Raw genomic sequence first — 22,725 nt, forward strand, 5'->3', positions numbered from 1 at the left:
TGTGGAACATGCTAAAAAAAAAAAAAAGAAGAATACTAAGAAGCCTCAGAAGAGTCTTAAGCAGGATTGTGATAAGGTTCAAATCCTCTTTTTAAAAGATCATTCTGCAGTCCCATCCATGTTGATGTGAAAGTTGGGTATTCATCCTTTCTGATGGCTGAGTACTATTCCATTGTATATATATACCACATCTTCTTTATCCATTCATCTGTTGAAGGGCATCTCAGCTCTTTCCACAGTTTGGCTATTGTGGACATCACTGCTCTGAACATTGGGGTGCATATGGCCCTTCTTTTCACTACATCTGTGTCTTTGGGGTAAATACCCAGGAGTGCACTTGCTGGGCCATAGGGTAGCTCTATTTTTAAATTTTTGAGGAATCTCCACACTGTTTTCCAAAGTGACTGTACCAACTTGCATTCCCACCAACAGTGTAAGAGGGTTCCCCTTAGCCCAGTGATGGCTATTAAGGAGGGCATGTACTGCATGGAGCACTGGGTATTGTATGAAAACAATGGATCGTGGATCACCACATCAAAAACTAATGATGTATTGTATGGTGACTAACATAACATAATAAAAATTAAAAAAATAAATAAATAAAAGATCATTCTGACCACTTTGTAGAGAATAGATTATAGAAGGAGCAAAGAGAATGACACTTAATTTGTATTTTAAAGAAAAAGTTGGAGTTTGTGAAGAGGCCATTGATGATAAGGATCTGACAATCAGGAGAGCCACATATATGGAAACACAGCAGCAGAAAGCATCCTGGTGTTTTCAGGAACCATAATCTGACATGTTTAGAATGGATAGTAGTGGGGTGGGGGGGGGGCAGTGCAGCATGGAATAGTTCATTAAGTGTTGGCTGAATTATACTATGGACTTAGGTGGTACTTTGTATACTTAACTGTATATGATTATATACAGTCTGTTTTTATTATTTCCGAGATTCTTGGGTGTTCCCCACCTTCCTGTCTAAATTATAAATTCTTTGAAAGCAGGGAGAGGATCTACCATCTCTTACCAGCTGCATAATTGAAGTTTGCTTAGATGGAATGCTTTTGCAACACTTGAAAATTAGAAGATCCAGGGAGTACATTGTAAAGGGTTAAGAGCATAGACTTTGGGTCAGATGACCTCAGATTCCTATTTCGAGCTCTACACACGAGCTGTGTGATCTTAGAAAAGTAATTTAATATCTCTGGGCATCCCATTTCCTCACATGGGAGATGGTGAAATCAATAAATCCTACCTCCTAGGATCGCTGTGAGGATTGAGATGAATATCTGTAATTCCACAGTGTCGGGCAGTGTTGTCAACACTTGATAAATGGCGGCTCTTTGTTGTTTGTTGGTAGGAGCGGGGTTTGTCTGTAACAAGGTCTAGTGCTACAGAAGGGCTGGAGTCAGCAGACAGGGTTCCTACTAAAAGCCTGCCTCTAGCTCTGAGGATAACCTACTCTACCTTTCTGTGAAACAGGTGGGGTTGGATATTATGGCCACCTCAAAGAGACACCCTGAAGTTTGAAAAGCTGATATTTTACAAGTTGACCTTACTAATGAAAATGAGGGCTTAAGGTTATTTTGTTTAAGGCTACAGAAGTTGCCAGTGGTTAAGTAAGAATCTGCTTTAGTGGTGACATTAGGAGTCCGAGTGCTTTAAGAAAGTCAAGCCTAAGGGGCACCTGGGTGGCTCAGTTGGTTGGGCAGCCAACTCTTGATTGAGCTCAGGGTCGGGAGATTGAGCCCCACATTGGGCTCTGCGCTCAGCAGGGATTCAGCTTCAGGATTCTCTCTCTCTTCTTCTCCATCTGCCCCCCGCCCTGCTACTTGTGCATGCTCACTTGCTCTCTCTCTCAAATAAATAAATAAGTTAAAAAAAAAAAAAGAAAGAAATAACATTTAATTTGCACATCCTGTGGCCAGTCAAGTTAACACATAAAATTAGTTACCAGAGTCATCATAGTTTTGTGGCCCTTTATAGGAAGAATGGAGGTATATATTCATAGATTAAAAGCAAAGAAATACCTACTGTCCAAAGTGATGTTGGAGGCATCGTATTTGTTGTCGCGGTTGTTGTTGAAATCAAAGGAGACTTAGTAAGGTCATGAAACATGTACTAGTAAGGTTGAGCTTACACACATATACACACACATATGTATGTGCATACATATGTATCTGTATATACACACATATGTATATATACACATTTAAAGCACACGTATCATATACAGAGATATATATGCACAAACCTGTGTGTGTGTGTTCTGTTGAAATGAAGGAAGTGGTTGAGGTGGTGGCAGGAGCGTGGAGTAGTGGAAGTAGTAGAAGAGGAAACGTAGAAGACAGTTTCAATAGCTTGTGAAAGAAGAGTGTCCTTGAAAATGTATCACATATTTTTGTGAACCTGGCATAAATGTATTCTGAGATCCATTGTAGCACCTAGTCCTAGTCTTTTTTAAAAGTCTCATCACCAGTCACTTAACTCAAGAGGAGGAGTTCTTAAGGTGAAGGCCTGTGGGAAGAGCAGCAGTCTTACCGAAAGTTATTTATTGGAGATGGAACTTGCCCAGTTTGGGACACTGGGTAATTGAGAAATCAGATGGTCTTATACTACCTTGTCACCAGGCACCTGTGGAATGTCACACAGAGCCACTCCTGGCTAAGCTACCCGTGTTCTTATATCCAAAATGGGTGGCCCACTGAAAGGAGAAGTGAAAGAAGCTGGATTTTCAACTTCCGTTTACCTCCCTAATAAAATAAATACAAAAGTGCACCTAACAGGTTTTGCTGTTCAAGTCTCAGTTTTTCCACCTAACATAAGCTCTTCTTTAGATTTTCCAGAGCCTCTTGCCCTGAAAAATTTCAACTTACCCTCTTGTCATGTGGAACAGGAGAAGATGAGAGAGAATATGTATTTGTCAGGCACTGACCACATGTTAACTGAGTTATTCCTACACTAAATGGCCACAGTGAGCCAGGAAGAAATTAAGGCTCTGGGATCTTAAATGACTGCCTGAGACCCACACAGTCAGTAAGAGATGGACGTGATGAATCTAAGTACGGCGCCTAACACATGGCAAACACTCAACAATTGTAGCTAATTCTGCGATGGACTGTTTCACTGTTCGACCAAGTGAACAGGTGTTAGAATGAGCTGTGTGAGCCACTTCTCTAGAATGTACAGCTTCACACAGAGGTTGACTAAATTATTTTCCAAAAGACAGCTGTGATCTAGGGGTTGACATGGCAAGTAGAAACAACCATTAGAGGAGGCCATGATTCAAACAGAGACCCCACTGTTCAAAAACTGATTTTGAAGGTAGAATTCCAAGAATTCAAACATAATGAGAAAATTTCTTTTGTAAATCATCTGTCACACTAACCCTGCATTTACAGAGCTGTTGTTTCTTCTTGAACATACGTAATGTTGAAGATATCATTAAGAAACAATGTAATACTTAAGTTATTAGAGGTTTTCTATGAGAAAGTCAGAAAATAGAGAAAGTTGATGCTATGTCAGTAATAAAAAGAACTTTCCAAAATGCAAACTTCAAAAAAACCTTTTTCAGTTGGGTGTAATTGACATATAATATTATATAATTTTCAGGTGTACATCATAATGATTCATTATTTGTGTCTATGTTGTAAAATGGTCACAATAAGTTTATTAACGTCTGTCACCGTACATAGTTACAATTTTTTTTTTGTGATATCTTCTAAGTTCTATATATGGTAGCAACTTTCAGATAATGCAATATAGTATTATTAACTGTAATCAACATGATGTACATTATATCCCCATGATTTATTTTATAACTGGAAGTATGTACCTTTGACCACCAACCTTTACCCATTTATCCAAACTCCACCCTGCACCTTTGTCAACCATCATTCTGTTGTTCTCTGTGTCTATGAGTTCGGAGCTTTCTTTCTTTCTTTTCTTTTTTTTTTTTTTTTAGATGACACATGTAACTGAGATCATATGGTATTAGTCTTTCTCTGTCTGCTTATTTTACCTAGCATGATGTTCTTAAGGTCCTTCTATATTGTCACAAATGGCAAGATTTCTTTTTTTTTATGGCTCTGTGTGTGTGTGTGTGTGTGTGTATTCATTGTATATATGTACCACATTTCCTTAACCATCCATCAGTGGACATTTAGATTGCTTCCCTATCTTTGCTATTGTAAATAATGGTACAATGAGCATGAGGGTGCTCATATATCTTTCTGAGTTAACATTTTTGTAGACTTCCGATAAAAACTCAGAAGTGGAATTGCTGGATCATATGATTGTTCTATTTTTAATTTATTGTGGAACCTCCATTTTGTTTTCTGTAATGACTGCACCAATTTACATTCTCATGTAACAGCTCACAAGAGTTCCCTTTTCTCCACATCACATTAACATTTTTTATTTCTTCTCTTTTTGATAATAGCCATCCTAACAGGTATGAGGTAATAGTGTGGTTTTGATTTACAATTCTCTGATTAGTGATGTTAAACATCTTTTTAAGTACCTATTGGCCATCTCCATGTCTTCTCTGGGGAAAAAAAAAAAAGTCTATTCAGATATCCTGCCCATTTCTCAATTGGATTGTTTGGGAGTTTTTGCTATTGAGTTGTAGAAGTTCTTTATATATTTTGGATATTGATCCCTTATCATATATCTAATTTAAATATTCTCTCCCATTCAGTAGGTTGCTTTTTTATTTTGTTGATGGTTTTTTTCACTGTGCAAAACTTATCTTTTCAGAGAATCAACTCTTATACTCATTGATCTTTTCTGTTGTCTTTTCGTTTCATTTATTTCCTCTTTAATCTTTGTAATTTCCTTCCTTCTCCTAACTTTGAGCTTCATTCGTTCTTCTTTTTCTAGTTCCTTGAGGGGTAATGTTAGGTTGTTCGTCTGAGATTTTTCTTGTTTCTTGAGGTAGGCATTTATCTCTATGAACTTTGCTCTTAGAACTGCTTTTGCTGCATCCCATAAGTTTATGTTGTATTCCCATTTTCATTTCTCTCAAGGTATTTTTTTATTTCTCTTTTCATCTTTGACCAGTAACATGTTGTTTAATCTCTATAAAAATATGTTTGTGAACTTTCTAATTTTCTTTTTATAATTTCTAGTTTTATACCATTGTGGTCAGAAAAGATCCTCAATAATGATTTCAGTATTCTTTAATTTATTAAGACTTGTTTTGTGGCTTAACATATGATCTATCCTGGAGAATGTTCTAGTCACACTTGAGAAAAATGTATATTCTGCTGCTGTTGAGTGAAATGTTCTTATATATTAGTTAAGTCCATCTGGTCTAATGTGTCATTTAAGGCTGATGTTTCCTTATTGATTTTCTGTTTAAATGATCTATCCATTGGTGGAAGTGGGGTATCAAAGTCCCCTATTATTATTGTATTACTGTCTGTTTCTCCCTTTAGGTCTGTTAATATTTGTTACATATAAAGGTGCTCCTGTGTTGGGCGCATAAATATTTACAAATGTTGTATCCTCGGGCGCCTGGGTGGCTCAGTTGGTTAAGCGACTGCCTTCGGCTCAGGTCATGATCCTGGAGTCCCGGGATCGAGTCCCACATCGGGCTCCCTGCTCTGCGGGGAGCCTGCTTCTCCCTCTCCCCCTCCCCCTGCTTGTGTTCGCTCTCTCGCTGTTTCTCTCTCTGTCAAATAAATAAATAAAATCTTAAAAAAAAAAAAATGTTGTATCCTCTTATTGGATTGGCCCCTTTATCATTATGTAATGCTTTCTTTGTCTCTTATTACAATCTTTGTTTTAAAGTCTATTTTGTCTGATATAGGTATAGCTACCCCAGCTTCCTTTTGGTTTTCATTTGCATGGAGTATCTTTCTCCAACCCTTCACTTTCAGTCTGTGTGTCCTTAAATCTGAAGATTAGTCTCTTATAGGTAGCATATAGGTGGGTCTGTTTTCTCATTCATTCAGCCACTCTATGTCTTTTGATTAGAGAATTTCACTCATTTACATTTAAGTAATTATTGATAAGTATTTCTTGCCATTCTGTTGTTTTCTCAGTGTTCTGTAGTTTCCCTTTTCCTTTATTCTCCTCTTTCTCTTTCCCTTTGTGGTTTGATGACTTTCTTTAGTGGTATGCTTACATTTCTTCCTCATTATCTTTTGTGTACATACAATAGGTTTTTGCTTTGTGGTTACCATGAGGCTTACATATAACAATTTAGCTTTATAACAGTCTATCTTAAGTTGATAACTTAAGTTCGAACACATTCTAAAGCTCTACATTTTTACTCTATCTCCATGTTTTATGTTTTTGATGTCACATTTTACATCTTTTTTATGTTGTATATCTCTTAACTAATTATTACAATTACAGTTATTATTACTATTACTACTGTTGTTTTTTTAACATTCATATTGGCTTTATGTGATTAATCTACTACCTTATTATATATTTACCTTTACCATATACTTACCTTTACCTATACTTTTATAAATTTTCTTGTTCCTAATCAGTGCCTTTTCTTTTCATATAAAGAAGTTCCTTTAACATTTTTGGTAAAGTTGGTTAGGTGGTGATGGACTCTTATACCTTTTGCTGGTTTGGAAAACTCTATCTCCCCTTCAGTTCTTAACATCAACTTTGCCAGGTGGAATATTCTTGGTTGAAGTTTTTTTCTTCCAGCACTAGGAACAAATCATGCCATTCTGTTCTGGCCTACAAAGTTTCTACTGAAGAAATCGCATAGTTTTAGGTGTGTTCCCTTTGTATGTAACAAGTTGTTTTTTTCTTCCTGCTTGCAGCATTCTCTTTAATTTTCAACATATTAATTATAATGTGCCTTTGTGTGAGTCTCCTTGGGTTTATTTCATTTGGAACTCTCTGGTCTTCCTAGATCTACATGTGTGTGTGTGTTTTTTTTCCTCCAGGTTAGAGAAATTTTCAGAAATTTTTGACCCCCTCTCTCTTTTCTCATGGGACCCCTATAATGTGAACATTAGTCAGCTTGATGTTGTCCTACTAGTCCTTTAAGCTTTCTTCACTCTTTTTCATTCTTTTTTCTTTTTACTGCTCTGATTGAATAAGTTCCAGTGTCTAGTCTTTGAGGTCACTGATCCTTTGTCCTGCTTCATCTGCTCTGCTATTGAATCCCTTTAGTGTACTTTTCAGCTCAGTTATTGTATGCTTCAGCTTTGTGACTTCCACTGGTACTATTTATATTTTCTCTTTAAGTTCTTACTGTGTTCATCCATTCTTCTCCTAAGTTCAGTAAGCATCTTTATGACCATTACTTTGAACTCTTTATTAGTTAGATTGTTTATCTCTATTCCATTAAGGTTTTTTCCCATGGTTTTCTCTTGTGGGCTTTTTTTTTTTTTTTTTTTTTTCCCAGAACACATGCCTCTGTTTCTTCATTTTGCTTGACTCTCTGTGTTGGTTTCTATATAGTAGATGAAATGGCCACCTCTCCCAGTCTTGAAGGAGTGGCCTTGTGTAGGAGATAAACCTTATCATTCAACCCTGCCCTAGCATCTGATGTTCTCAAACTTTTTGATCATCCAAGCAGCCTATTATATTGTTAATAGCTCCCAGTAGTGAAGCTATGCCAAGACGTATCAGTGTCCCAAAGGAGAGGACCTCAGTCAGCACCCAGATTCAGGCTGATTAGGAGCCAGACTCTCTGACAGCAACTTTTAGAGTATTCAGTTATCTACAGTCTTGTGTGACTGCAAACATAAGCCCCACTGGCTACCAGAGCTAGGCAATCTGGAAGTGTTCCCTGGGTGACAGAACAATCAGGGCTCCAGATGAATGTATAGGCTCCTTTCTGGGAGATGCCTGTGAGTAGTAGCGAGGCAGAGAGAGAGAGTACAAAGATGGTGGCCACTGGCCTATGTCCCTTGAGAGCCCCTCCATAGGCCTCTAGATGTGTGGCACACCTGAAGCCTGGCCCTCAGGCCAAAACTCCAGGATAAGCAAATGGGCCTCTTTAACAGAATGACTGGGGTTGAATGACTGGGGTTGTGTTTCAGCCTGATGTTTATACAATGCCCTAGGGATGACAGCAGGCCAAGAACTGTCTCTCCAATTGTTACAGTCCTGCGGGACACAGGAACATAAGCCCCCCTGGCCACCAGAATCAGGTGATCAAGGAGCATTTTCTGGATAGCAGCCACAAAAACCATAGCACTAGACTAAAAACCAGATGTGTCTAAGAGCTCCCCTCTGGGAGATACTTGCATGCTTGGAGCACAGCAGAGGGAGAGCACGAAGATAGTACCCACCCTCCAAGGTCTCTGGAAGGGATCATAGTCACCCGTCAGATGTGTGTTGAAACTTATTTTTTTAATATTATAATTTCTGTCTTCCAATATAATAATATTACTAGCACACTTTATTGGAATGCCTGTGTGCAGAAAGCAAATATTTCATTCAATATCCACAATACACCTTTAAATTAGATTTTATTATTACTATTTTATAAAGTAGGAAACTGAGATTAAGGTATTTATTCAGTACTTTATAATTAGAAAGTAGAAGAGCTAGGATTCAAGTTTATATCTGTCTGACCCCAAGATCCAAGTTTGTCTGTAATTCTGTGCTGCCTCCCAATAATGTCTATAGTTCTGGAGACAGACTCTAGACAGATATTTTAATAAATGTGAAAACAAAAAAATTGACACATAGATTTATTTAAATCATTGTTATTTCTTCCCTGCAATCCAAGTTCTTTATATTGACCCACACTGTATTAAATCAAGGCAGATTTCAGATCTGGTTTTAATGGACCAGGAAAGGGATAAAAAGTATTTTCATGTGGTTAAAAAAGGAGGTTTAAATACATCTACAATATCTTTTTTCATTTTTAACATTAATCCTGGGACTGTCCCTCTGTAAAGACAATTGATCTGAAAGATGCTTTTTTTTTAATATTCAGTTGAAATTCTTTTCGATCATCTAAAGTCAGATACTTATTCATTTCTGACAAAAATTGTCCAAGAAATTGATTAGACATCTTCTTTCAATTTTTCCACAAATTGTTTCTTATTAATAAAGTTAATTTACCATAGACCTGATGAGATTGTTAGGTCATTGGAGCATGAGGTACATGGCATAGTCTATAATTTAAGAAAGTTTCTCTCGATTACTTTATGATAGGGAAGGGAAACAAAATAGGGGAGAAACTACTGATGCATTAGAGTTCATAATTTTTCCTTTTCAGCAAAATGAACTATTCATACATCTTTAGAGAATATGATTTTAAAAAAATCTGAAAATACTTAAGCTGGTCAAATGAGGGAAAACAATCAGGTGGAATGTGCTTGTAATATTAAATGGGAAAGGGGGGGACAAGAAAAGAGAGAACTCCAACCTCTTCATTGTCTGTAACAGCAGGTATACTAATATACATTTCTATAAATGGAAAAAATCAGGAAGAATACTAAAATACTAAGACCTCACTTGTGTTAAGGTGGGAAGGTCATGGGTGATTCTTCTCCTCCCTCTCCTCTGTTCCACATTTAGTGAAGTAGTGATTTTCCATTTGTTGCAGATACAGATGAAGTCCCCTTCATTTCACTCCTCAGTCTCAATCTCATTCTCCCTCCCAGCAGCAAATTGTAATATGGATACAGGAATGTATCCATTTAGTGTATATTTTATACTTTAACTACAAATTCATATTTCTTACAGATACGGTATTTTACATTTTTTTATAAATGCCATCTTATTATCCTGTAGCATGATTTTTTTCAAAGCTGTGTTTTCATATTCTATCTATGTTGATGCATATAAGTCTAGTTTAGTCAATATAATTGCATATTGTAGATATTCCATCATATGAACATACCACAATTTGTTCATGTGTTCCCTTGCTGAGAGACATTCCAGTTGTTTTGAATGTTCACCCTTTCAAATGATGCTATAATAATCATCTCATATATATATAAAACCAGGTTTCCCCTAGGTTATTTACTAAGAAATAAAATTTCTAAACAATAGTAAACAACTTCAGTTTTACTAGATATTAAAAAATATATTCCAAAGTGGCTGTGCCAGTTTATATTCTCAAGCTCGTATAAAGTTCCAGTTTCTTCTTGCCAAATGAGGTATTATTTTCAAACTTTGGGATGCTTGCTTAAACTGATGGGTGTGAACTAATTCTCATTATCTCAATTCCATTTCCCTGTTTACTACATGGTTATGAATTTTTTTTTTATTTTTGTGTGTGAATTTATTTTATAAGCTAGTCAAAATTTCTTCTGTGATGTCTATAATATCCATTTGTCCAATTTTCTATGAGTTTGTCTTTTTTCCCTATTGCAGAAGTTTCCAGTGGAGTTGAGATATTAATTCTTTGCTACAGTGTACCATTAAGTATGATATTGGAGATTAATCTAGTTAAGAAAGTTTGTGTGGCATGGTTTTTTTTGCATCTATTAAAATAATCTGGTTTTCTCATAAGAGAAAAGTGTGATGAAGTAGACTTTCTGATGCCATCATTGACATCTTGAATAAATTTTAGTTGTTCTTGAGTTAATTTTAATACTAATTAACTCATTTTTTTTTTAGTATTTAGTGAGTTTGGGCTAAAATCTTTTAAGTGAGATTGAGCTATATTTTTAATTTTTGGTCATGTTGTAGTTTTCATATCAAAATCATACTGCCCTCTTAAAATGAGTAGGGTAGCTTTTCTCTTTTTCTGTTCTCTGAAACTATTCATTCAAACTTGCCCATAAAACTATTTGGTGGAGGAGAAAGAAGGATGGATTGAGTGTGAAGGTAAGTGAGAGGGAGAGTGGATGTATGTACTATAGATTCAGGCTCATGAATGTTTTATTGGCTTATCAGCCTTTGTATATAGTTCTTCAGTCGCTGGGGTAATTTTATATTTATAAGTTCACCAGTTTTTCCTAAATTTTCAAATTTCTGCTTTCTTAAGCAGAAAGTTTATCCTAACATTTTTTTAGAATTCTGAAAACCTAAATCTCTCTCTAGTATTGTCTTTCTTGTCCATAATTTGTGTGCATGTGTGTATATGCACGCATGTGTGTACCTTCTCTCATTTTCTTGATCAGTCATGCTAAAGTATGGTCTAATATTAATAAACCTACCTAAGATTTCTTTTGATTAGTATTTGGTTTGCATATCTTTTTCCATACATTTATAAAGGAGCTTTGATTTGCTTTTTGGCAGCATTAGCTAGATTTTAACAACATGCAGATACTATTTTATTAAAGAAATCTATTTGCATTTATTGTGATTCTTGATCTATTTGGATTTTTTCTCATTTTAAGTATATTATGAAATTTTTTACATGTGTATTTTTTTCCTTTTCTGCCTTCTTCTTTAATATTTAAGTTTTCTCATTTCCATAGTCTCCTTCTGCCAATTGAGAAGTTAAACACTCTATTTCTATTCTTTTTAGTAGTTACAGTTAAATTTTGACATCCAATTAACTAAGTCTGATATAAATCAAAATCTCTCTCTTGCTCCTAAATGATACAAAGATGTGAGGATAACTCTCATAGCCCTCTCCCACTATTTTTCATATTATTATTTAATATTTTTAATTCCATCTTACTCTTAAACTTCTACAAATTAGTCATTTTTACAGTTGATATGTATTTAGACTTACCAATAGCTTTGTTAATTTATTTGATCACCATTATTTCTTTTTTTAATTGAAATATAATTAACATACAGTGTCTTATTAGTTTCAGGTACACATTATACTGATTCAACAATTCTGTTACTCAATGCTCACCACAATGAGTGTAGTCACCATCTGTCACCACACGGTGTTATTACAGTATTACTGACTATATTCCCTATGCTGTACTTTCATCTCCATGACTTATTTATTTATACCTGGAAGTTTGTACCTCTTAATGCCCTTCACTTATTTCCCCCATTCCTCCACCAACCACCCCTCTGGTAACCACCAGTTTGTTCTCTGTATTTACATATCTGTTTCCTCTTTGTTTATACATTTGTTTGTTTTTTGGATTCCACATATATGTGAAATCGTATGGTATTTGTCTTTGTCTTTGACTTATTTCACTTAGCATTATACCCTCTGGGTCCATCCATGTTGCCACAAATGGCAAGATTGCATTCTTTTTCATGGATAAGTAATGTTCCATTGTATATACATACCACTTGTTCTTTATCCATTCATCTATTGATGACACTTGGGCTGCTCCCATAACTTGGTTATTATAAATAATGCTGCAGTAAACATAGGGGTGTGTATACCTTTTCAAAGTAATGTTATCATTTTTCATGAGTAAATACCTAGTAGTGGAATTACTGGATTGTCTGGTAATTCTATTTTTAATTTTTTGAGGAAACTCCGTACTGTTTTCCACACTGGCTGTACCAATTTACATTTCCACCAACAGTACATGAGGGTTCCTTTTTCTCTACAGCCTTGCAAACATTTGTTATTTCTTGTCTTTTTGCTTCTAGCCATTCTGACAGGTGTAAAGTAATATCATGGTTTTAATTTGCATTTCCCTGATGATGAGTGATGTTGAGCATCTTTTCATGTGTCTATTGGCAATCTGTATGTCTTCTCTGGAAAAATGTCTATTCAGGTCCTCTGTCCATTTTTTAAAAAGATTTTATTTATTCGAGAAAGAGAGAGCATGCGCGAGTGAGAGAGCACAAGCAGGCAGACCGGCAGAGGGAGAAGCAGGCTTCCCTGCTGAGCAGGGAACCCAATGCAGGGCCCCATCCCAGGACCCTGAGATCATGCCCTGAGCTGAAGGCAGATCCTTAACTGACTGAGCCACCCAGGTGCCCCCCTCTGCCCATTTTTAATTGGATTATTTATTTTTTCAGTTTTGAGATGTGTAAGCTTTTTTATATGTTTTGGATATTAACCCTTATCAGATATGTCATTTAAAAATACCTTCTCCAAGCCTTTTTGTTTTGTTGATGATTTCCTTTGTTGTGCAAAAGCATTTTATTTTGATGAAGTACCAATAGTTTATTTTTGCTTTTGTTTCCCTTACCTGAGGAGACCTATCGATAAATATATTGCTAAGGCCAATGTCAAAGGGATTACCGCCCATGTTTTCTTCTAGGAGTTTTATGGTTTCAGGCCTCACATTTAGATCTTTAATCCATTTGAGTTTATTTTTGTGTATGTCATGAGAAAGTTGTCCAGTTTCATTCTTTTGCATGCAGCTGTCCAGTTTTCCCCGCACCATTTGTTGAATAGATTGTCTTTTCCCCATTGTATATTCTTGCCTTCTTTGTCATAGATTCACTGAGCATATAAGCATGGGTTTATTTCTGGGCTTTCTGTCCTGTTCTATTGATCTATGTGTCTAATTTTGTGCCAGCACCATATTTTATTGATTATTATAGCTTTATGGTATATCTTGAAATTGGGGATTGTGATACCTCTAGCTTTGTTCTTCTTTCTCAAGATTGCTTTGGATATTCAAGGTCTTTTTGTGATTCCATACAAATTTTTAAATTTATATATTTTATATACTGTAAATATTTTACATGCATATGATAATTTACATACAATTATTCTAGTTCTGTGAAAAATGCTATTTGTATTTTGATAGAAATTGCATTGAATCTAGATTGCTAGAAAAAATAAATCTAGTATGTAGTATGGACATTTTAACAATACGAATTCTGCCAATCTATGAGCATAGTGTATCTTTCCATTTGTCTCATCTTCTATCTTTTTCATCAGTGTTTTATAGTTTTCAGAGTACAGGTCTTTCACCTCCTTGGTTGATTTATTCCTAGGTATCTTATTCTTTTTGGTGCATTTGTAAATGGAATTGTTAATTTCTCTTTCTGCTATTTCACTGTTATTGTATAGAAATGCAACAGATATCTGTATACTTATTTGTATCCTGCAACTTCACTGAACCATTAATCAGTTTGAATAGTTTTTTGGTGGAGTCTTTAGGGTTTTCTATATATAGTATTATGTCATCTGCAAATAGTAAGTTCTTCCTTACCAATTTGGATTGCCTTTTATTTCTTTTTCTTGTCTGATTGCTGTGGTTAGCATTCCAGTATTGTGTTGAGTAAAAGTGGTTAGAGAAAACATCCTTGTCTTCTTCCTGATCTTAGAGGGAAAGTTTCAGCTTTTCACCTTTGAGTATAATGTTATTTGTTTTTCATATGTGGCCTTTATATGTTCAGGTGTACTACCCCTAAACCCACTTTGTTGAGATTTTTTTTTTTTTTAATCATAAATAGATGTATTTTTTCTTTTCTTTTTTTAGATGTATTTTTTCAAATGCCCCCCCCCCCTTTTTTTTGGCATCTGTTGAAATGATCATAAGGTTTTTATCCTTTCTCTTATTAAGGTGATGTATCACACTGATTGATTTACAAATATTGAACCACACTTGCATCCTGGAATAAATCCTACTCAATCTTGATTTTTTTAATGTATTGTTGGATTTGGTTTGTTAGTATTTTGTTGAGGATTTTTGGTATCTATGTTTATCAGAGATATTGACCTATAGTTTCCTTTTTTTGTAGTGTTTTTGTTTGGTTTTGGTATCTGGGTCATGCTGAACTCATAGAATGAACTTGGAAGTTTTACTTTCTCTTCTATTTTTTGGTATAGTTTGAGAAGAATAGATATTAACTCTTCTTTAAATAGTTGGTAGAATTCATCCTGAAACTATCTGATTTTGGGCTTTTGTTTGTTGGGAATTTTTTTTATTACTGAATCAATTTAGATTCCTGATTACTGGTAATCAGTCTGTTCAAATTTTGTAATTCTTCCTAATTTAGTTTCTGAAGATGATAAATCTCTAGGATTTTATCCATTTCTTCTAGGTTGTCCAATTTTTTGGCATAAAATTGTTCATAATGGTCTCTTATAGTCCTTTGTATTTACTGTCAGTTCTTACTCCTCCATTTCTGATTATATTTACTTAACTCCTCTTGTTTTCTTGATAAATTTGGCTAAAGGCTTATCACTTTTGTTTATCATTTTGAAGAACTGACTTCTGGTTTCATCGATCTTTTCTATTTTTTTTTTTTGTCTCAAGTTCATTTATTTCTGCTCTAATCTTTATTATTTCCTTCCTTCTATTAGCTTTGTGCTTTGTTGTTTTCCTAACTCTTCTAGGTATAAAGTTAGGTCTTTTATTTGAGATTTTTCTTGTTTCTTGAGGTAGGCCTGTACTGCTGCATCCCAAAGATTTTGGACCATTGTGTTTCATTTTCATTTATCTCCATGTATTTTTTTTTATTTTTTCCTTTATTTCTTGTTTGACTCATTCATTATTGAGTAGCATATTATATAGCCTTCTGTAGTTGTGTTCCCTCCAGATTTTTTCTTGTAATTGATTTCTAGTTTTATATTGTTGTGGTTGGAAAAGATCCTTGGTATGGCTTCAGTTTTCTTAAATTTATTGAGACTTCTTTTGTGGCCTAATGTGATCTGTCCTGGAGAATGTTCATGTGGACTTGAAAAGAATGTGTATTCTGCTGTTTGGGGATGGAATATTCTGTACATATCTTTTCGGTCCACTGGGTCTACTGTGTGCTTCAAAACTACTGTTTCCTTGTTGATTTTCTGTCTGTATGATTTACTCATTGATGGAAACAGGTATTAAAGTCCCCTACTATTACTGTATTACTGTCAGTTTCTACCTTTAAGTCTGTTAATATTTGCTTTATTTACTTAGGTGCTCCAATGTTGGGTGCATAGATATTTATAACTGTTACGGCCTCTTGTTGGGTTGATCCCCTCATCAATATGTAGTGCCCTTCTTTGTCTTTTGCTAGTCTTTGTTTTAAAGTCTGTTTTGTCTGATCTAAGTATTGCTTCCCTGGCTTTTTTTTTTTTTTTTCTCACTTTAATTTAAATGATAAATGTTTTCCAGACCTTCACTTTCAGTCTGTATGTGTCTTTAGATCTTAAGTAAGTATCTTATAGGCAGCATACACATGGGTTTGTTTCTATATCCATTCAGTCAGCCTGTGTCTTTTGATCGGAGCATTTAGTCTATTTACATTTAAAGTAATTATTGATAGGTATGTACTTACTGTCATTTTGTTAATTGTTTTCTGTATGTTTTTGTAATTCTTTGTTCCTTTTTTCTTCTCTTACTCTTTTCCCTTGTGGTTTGATGTCTTTATTTAGTGTTATACTTGTATTCCTTTCTTTTTATGTTGTTTTTTGTTATTTTTTGTATCTGTTAAAGGTTTCTTATTTGTGGTTACCATTGGGTTCATATATAACATCTTATGTATATAGCTGTCTTTTTTTTTTTTAAGATTTTATTTATTTATTTGACAGAGAGAGACACAGTGAGAGCAGGATCACAAGCAGGGGGAGAGGGAGAGGGAGAAACAGGCCTCCTGCAGAGCAGGGAGCCCGATGTGGGGCTCGATCCCAGGACCCCGGGATCATGACCTGAGCTGAAGGCAGACGCCTAACGACTGAGCCACCCAGGCGCCCCTATAGCTGTCTTTATTAAGTTGATGCTCACTGAAGTTTAAACATGTTCTAAAAGTGCTAAATTTTTACTCCCCTCTCCAGGTTTTTTGTATATACCATATTTTACATCTTTTTATTTTGTGTATTCCTTGACTGTTATTTATAGATATTATTGTTTTTACTACTTTTGTGTTTTAACCTCCATATTGGCTTTATCAGTGATTAATCTACTACCTTCACTATATGTTTGCTTTTACCTGTGAAATTTTTTCCATTAATGATTTTCTTCTAGTCATGGCCTTTTCTTTCCAAAGTATTCACTTTAACATTTCTTATAAATCTGGTTTAGTGGTGATGAACTCCTTTAACTTTTGTTTGAGAAATTTTTAACCTCTCCTATTCTGAATGATAACCTTGATGGGTAGGTTATTTTTGGTTGCAGGATTTTTTTTTTTTTTCCTCAGTATTTTGATATATCATGCCATTCCCTTTGGCCTGTAAAATTTCTGCTGAAAAATCAGCTAATAGCCTTGTGGGGCTTCCCTTGTATGTAACTCTCTTCTATTGCTGCCTTTAAAATTTTCTCTTTATCCTTACTTTTTGCCCTTTAATTATTATGTGTCTTGGTGTGGACCTCCTTGGGTTAATTTTGCCTTCTGGATCTGGATTTCTGTATCCTTCCCCAGATTCAGGAAGTTTGCAGCTATTATTTCTTCAAATAAGTTTTTTGCTTCCCCTTTTCTCTTTCCTTCTCCTTTTGGGACCCCTATAAAGTGAATGTTGTTTGTTTTTTTTTTAAAGATTTTATTTATTTATTTGAGAGAGAGAGAATGAGAGAGAGCACATGAGAAGGGGGAAGGTCAGAGGGAGAAGCAGACTCCCTGCCGAGCAGGGAGCCCGATGCGGGACTCGATCCCGGGACTCCAGGATCATGACCTGAGCCGAAGGCAGTCGCTTAACCAACTGAGCCACCCAGGCGCCCTAAAGTGAATGTTTTTGCACTAGATTATGTCACTGAGTTTCCTTAATCTATTCTCATTTTTTTTTTCATTTTGCCATTCAGCTTGGGTGCTTTCTATCACCCTGTCTTCCAGATTGCTGGTCTGTTCTTCTGTGTGTCCTCTAATCTGTTTTTCATTCCCTCTCATGTATTTTTTAAGGTGGGGGAATGGCAGAGGGAGAGGGAGAGAGGAAATCCTAAACAGGCTCTGTGCCCAGTGTGAAGCCCAATGTGGGGCTCAATCTCACAACCCTGAGATCATGACCTGAGCTGAAATCAAGATTCAGACATTTAACCAACTGAACCATCCAGGTGCCCCTCCTCTCATGTATTTCTTATTTCAGTTATTGAATTCTTCATCTCTGACTGGTTCTTTTTTATATATATTTTATCTCTTTATTGAAGTTCTCACTGAGATCATCAACTCTTTCCTCAAGTCCAGTGAATATCTTTATGACCATTACTTTGAATTCTTTATCAGGCATATTGTTTATCTCTGTTTCATTTAGCTCTTTTGCTGTGATTTTTGTCTTATTCTTTTATTTGGGACATATTTGTCTGTCCCTTCATTTTGTCTAACTCGCTATGTTTGTTTCTATATATTTAGGGAGGTCAGTTACATCTCCTGGTCTTAAAAGTAGTGGCCTCGTGTAGAAGAGGTCCTATCATGTCTTGTAGCATAATCCCTCCAGGTCACAAGAATCAGGCACTGCAGGGATGTCTCCCTTGTGGGCTGTGTGTGCCTTACTGTTGTGTCTGAGCTGTGATTGCCTTCAGTCCAGCTGGCTGCAGTGGCCCACTTTCCCTATTGTGAGCACATCCTCAAGGTTTGGTCCCGCAGCTGTTGAGAGGCCTGTCTGAGACCAGAGGGGGCTCCTATGTGGGCAGGGACAGCGGTCAGACTGGATGTCTGCAATTAGCCTCTCTGCCACAGTTGCAGGCTCACCCCACAGCAGGGCCCACTTCCTGCACAGCCAGTCGGAACTGTGGGCATGCTGGTGTGTAGTATTATCTCCCCCTTCCCCCAGGGCAGGAGTCACTTTGGAATGATAATGGTTTCTGCTGGGGCCACATGTAGGGTATGGCCAGGCAGGAGCTGCTTTGAAGGAACCTGCTGAGTTGGGTGGGTTGGATGGGGCGTGTCTGCAGATGAACACAGGGGTGGGGCATGTGGTGCTAGCAAGTTAGATTGAGAGTTTTAGAGCTAGCTCCTACAAGTGTCTGATCATCTAGAGTTGGGGAGGGGGAGGAGAAATGGTGCCTGCCACTGCTTTGGTACCTGGAGAAATTTCCTGAAGATTCCTGCCCCACCAGCACCCATTCTGAGAGTAGTAAATAAAAACTGACATCTACCCCAGGCACCTTTCCAACTGCTGCTTCTGTGCTATGTCTCAGCCAAGTTATTTATTATGCTGGCTCTTTCAGTTCAGGGACTTGGTTTCTTTTCACCCTCCAGCTCTCCCAGAATTAAACCTGCTGATTTTAAAAGCTCCAGAAGTTAAGCCCCACTGGTTTTCAAATCCAGACGTTATGAGGACTCGTCTTCCCAGTGCAGGTCCCTGGTGCCTCGGGGGGTGGGGGTGGGTCTGATCCTTCTGCTTCTTCCTGCTTGTGGTGTCCCTCCCATTTGTGGTTAGTCTTGCTGAGGATTTGCTTCCCAACTATATCTCCACCCCCTTACCATTTTCCATGTGGTCTCTGTCCAATTAATAGTGGAAGATCTGTCTTGCCAGTCTTGAGGTCAATTTCAGAGTTTGTTCAATAGATGTAGTTGTTATCTCACTGTGTCTGTGGGACCGGGTGAGTTCAGGATTTCCTGCTCTGCCATCTTTTCTAGATACTCCCCCACCATTGTTTCTTATATCCTACTTCATTACTAGTTCAATTTATTTGAATGATTTGATGTATTTCAGCAAGAATCTATGAGCAGTAAATATGTGTACTGGTATTCTGAAAAGGTCTTTGTTTCTCCCTCAGGTTTAATGACAATTTAGCTAGAAGATAATTTGATACTGATATCTTTCCTCAGCCCTTAAGATATTATCCACAATCTCCACCACCTATTGCTGCTAATGAGAAGCCCCTTGCCAGTCTGCTATTCCTTGGTAATCTATCTTTTCTCTCACACAGCTTTTATATTTTTTTCCTTTGACTTATGCTAACTTATTACAAAGTATGTAAGTGTGGATTTATCATTATTTCTTATTGTTGAAGCTACTTCAATTGAAGGATTTATGTCCCTTTTTAATTTTAAAAGTCTTAGGTATTATCATGTGAATACTGACTCCTTTTCATCATCCCTTTCCTTTTTCCCTTTTGGAATCCCTGGTCTATATATGTTGAACCTTCTCATTCTATCTTACCCACGGTTAACTTCTCTTTTAATATTTTCCATCTCTTCATCTCTCTGTGCTGCATTCTGAGTGACTTCCTTAAATCTAACTAATTCCCCAATTCTCTCTCCTGCTGTGTCTAATCTACTTTTCAACTTCTGCATTAAATTTTTTATTACAAGAACTAATGATTTCTGTAACTCCTTTCTCTTGTCCCTAAAGCTACATTCTTTTTTCATGCTCTTGAGTTTTTTGTTTGTTTTGTTTTTTACCTAATGGCTTTTATTCCTTTATTTCTTTGAACATTTAAAAAAATACTTATTTTAAAGTCACTTTCATGTCTTTCTGTTGTTTAATTCTGTCATTCTGTTATATCTTCTGACTATATGTGGTAGCTCATCTCTTTATGTGGTTTGCATTTTTTTTTTTTTTTTTTTTACTATAAGCTTGTTTTAAGTGGGAATTGTTTCCTTTGGCCACCATAGGTGCCTTGGGTTGTGGAAGCATCTTTACAGAATGATTTCAGATTTGCTCTACAAGAGAGGGTTGGATTGCAAGCACCATTTTGTCTCTGAGTCTCTGAAATACACGGTATACATTTAGAACCTCACCTGTACTTGGTTTTCAAGTTTCTGATTTCTCATGGGTGGTTCTTTTAAAAGGCTCCAACAGTCATAGCTGGATACCAAGCTTCCCTGCTATTCCCTGGGAAAGTGTACATATATTTTTTACAATTTGTTTTACAGATGAAATGGCATTTTTGACTCTGAACTTCATGCTGATAGCTTAGTTCTAGCTTCCCATGACTTCTGACTCAAAGTAAATCCTCAGCCACCCAGTCATTAAGATTTTTCTTTATCTGTCTCAGTTTCCCTTTGCATGTAATTCTCACTTAATTCTTTAATTGTGCTTTCCTCCCTATATATGGCACCTGGAGACTTTACTGATTTCTAGATGAGTTCTGTGTTCTTCATGTAATTCTTTGTGTTATATTTTTCAGAATTTCTATGATTTAGAGTAGGGGTGGTGTGCCTTCCATATCTGTTTAAATCACCATATTCATCAGATATATTACCTCTCTAATGAAGAAAAAATACAAAAAGTTTTAAAATATGTTTAAAGCAATGTTTTATTTTAAGTAACCTTTTTCTCTATGCTTCTCAGTGCTGAAATTGAAGAACCACATAATTATGAGGCAACAATTTCATATCTGAAACACTCTGGCAACTCCATTAACCTGTGCACCGCAAAAGAAATTGCTGATTGTAAGTCTGCTAAGCCAATTAATATTGTAACCCTGAGTGGAATGAAAATGTGGCAAAAATGGTATTTTCCCTCTAGCTAACTATAAGTTTAAAAATTCACAGCCATGCTGCTCTACCATCTCGTTTCTTTTTTGTTCCCCCCTGCCTGGTCTCTTAAAAATATAAATAAATCCAGTTGGGCATCAATGCTATCTCACAACTCCTAGTGCTGCCTTCTCTCTACCTCTTCTATTCTCTCCTTCACCAATCTACCTAGATGCCTTGCCTTCTGTAGATATGTGGGAGGGAAAATCAAGATACGGCGATTCATTTTTCTTCCTTCTCCTCCTATAGAAACTTCATCTCTCTTCTTGTGGTGTCTTTCTTGAACTCCCCTGGTAGCTCCGTGTGTGGAGAGGGAGATAACAGACTATGAGAATTAGGTCCCTGTGTTTAGTCTGAATAGGAGCAGAGAATTCATTTAATGGATCTGACCACTGGTTCAGAGCTAAGTCTTCCCGCTTCTGGTATTGCTGACAAAGCTCAGACCTTTCTATGAAGAAAGAGACCCTGTCAGGTAAGAAAATGAAGAAGCAGGGCCTCATAACATTTCTACAATTTTCTGTGTCTTTGTTCTGCCTGTAGGATCAGCCGATTCTCTACAAAAGGCATAAATGTTTGCGCTGGAATAAACAATAGTATTTTCTGAACCTACACTATAGGCCAAGTTCTGTAGTAGGTTCTCTGTGTGCATCCCTGCTGATACAGCGGTTTTATTAGCCCATTTTTTGAGACAGGAAACTGAGAACCAGAGAGGTTGAGTTGTACAGGGTCCCACAAGGAATATATGGTAGAGCTATCATGTGAAAGGCTCAGACTGCCTCTGAGATGCATGCTGTTTTCATTCTGCATGGAGCACTGGGTGTTATATGCAAACAATGAATCATGGAACTACATCAAAAACTAATGATGTAATGTATGGGGATTAACATAACATAATAAACAAAAAAATGCATGCTGTTTTCACAGTTTTATGCTGCTTCCCATTCGAGGATGTTTTGCTTCCCTGGAGGGAGGGTTAGAGAGAGATCATCTGGTTCAGCTTCTTTATTGTGTGGAGAAAAAAGCCCGAGAGTCTGGGAGAAGTCATTTGCCTAGGAATACATACATAAGAGGTTTGTGGGGTAGGAGTTAGGATCCATTGAAATTGCCCTCCCCTTCCCCAGGAAATAAAGGGTTGTAGAACTACTGGAAAAGCTCCCTCTCTCTTTCTCTTAGACTGGGCAAAGTCTACATTCTCCCATATGGCTTATAAAATACTAGTCCTAAGACAAGCAACTCCTGTCCCCTCTCACCCCCATAAGGCAATATTGTTCTGTTCTTGGGCACCTGCATCAGAATATGGCTTCTCAAATTCTAACACTTAAAATATGAATCATTTGGGGATCTTGTTTAACATATTCTGGTTGAGTAGCTGTGGGGTTGGGCCTGAGAATCTTCATTTCTAACAAGTTCCCTGGTAGTGCTGCTGCTGTTGGTTTATAAACCATGCTTTCAATAGAAAGGCCATGGGCCCCATTGGGACTAAATTCCAACTGCATGCCTTTCTACAAAGGGCTTATAGGGCTATTTAGATGCTCTCATTGGAGCCTATACCTTCTCTTTCTGGATACATGAGGCCCCCAGAAAACCCCCTCTCAAGTGGCTGTCTGAGGTCCT

General features: G+C 36.7%; 1 protein-coding gene across 1 annotated transcript in view; it reads left to right on the forward strand.

Moving 5' to 3' along the window:
* FYB2 (FYN binding protein 2) overlaps nucleotides 1-22,725 on the forward strand; it is a 94,152-nt gene that overhangs the window by 17,326 nt on the left and 54,101 nt on the right. Inside the window, 2 exon segments of the mRNA XM_035017722.1 lie at nucleotides 1,596-1,604; nucleotides 20,927-21,027. Coding sequence (XP_034873613.1) covers nucleotides 1,596-1,604; nucleotides 20,927-21,027 — 110 coding nt within the window.

This window comes from Mirounga leonina, unplaced genomic scaffold (genome assembly GCF_011800145.1).
Source record: "Mirounga leonina isolate KUSES-001 unplaced genomic scaffold, KU_Mleo_1.0 Mir_173, whole genome shotgun sequence".
Classification (NCBI taxonomy): Eukaryota; Metazoa; Chordata; class Mammalia; order Carnivora; family Phocidae; genus Mirounga; species Mirounga leonina.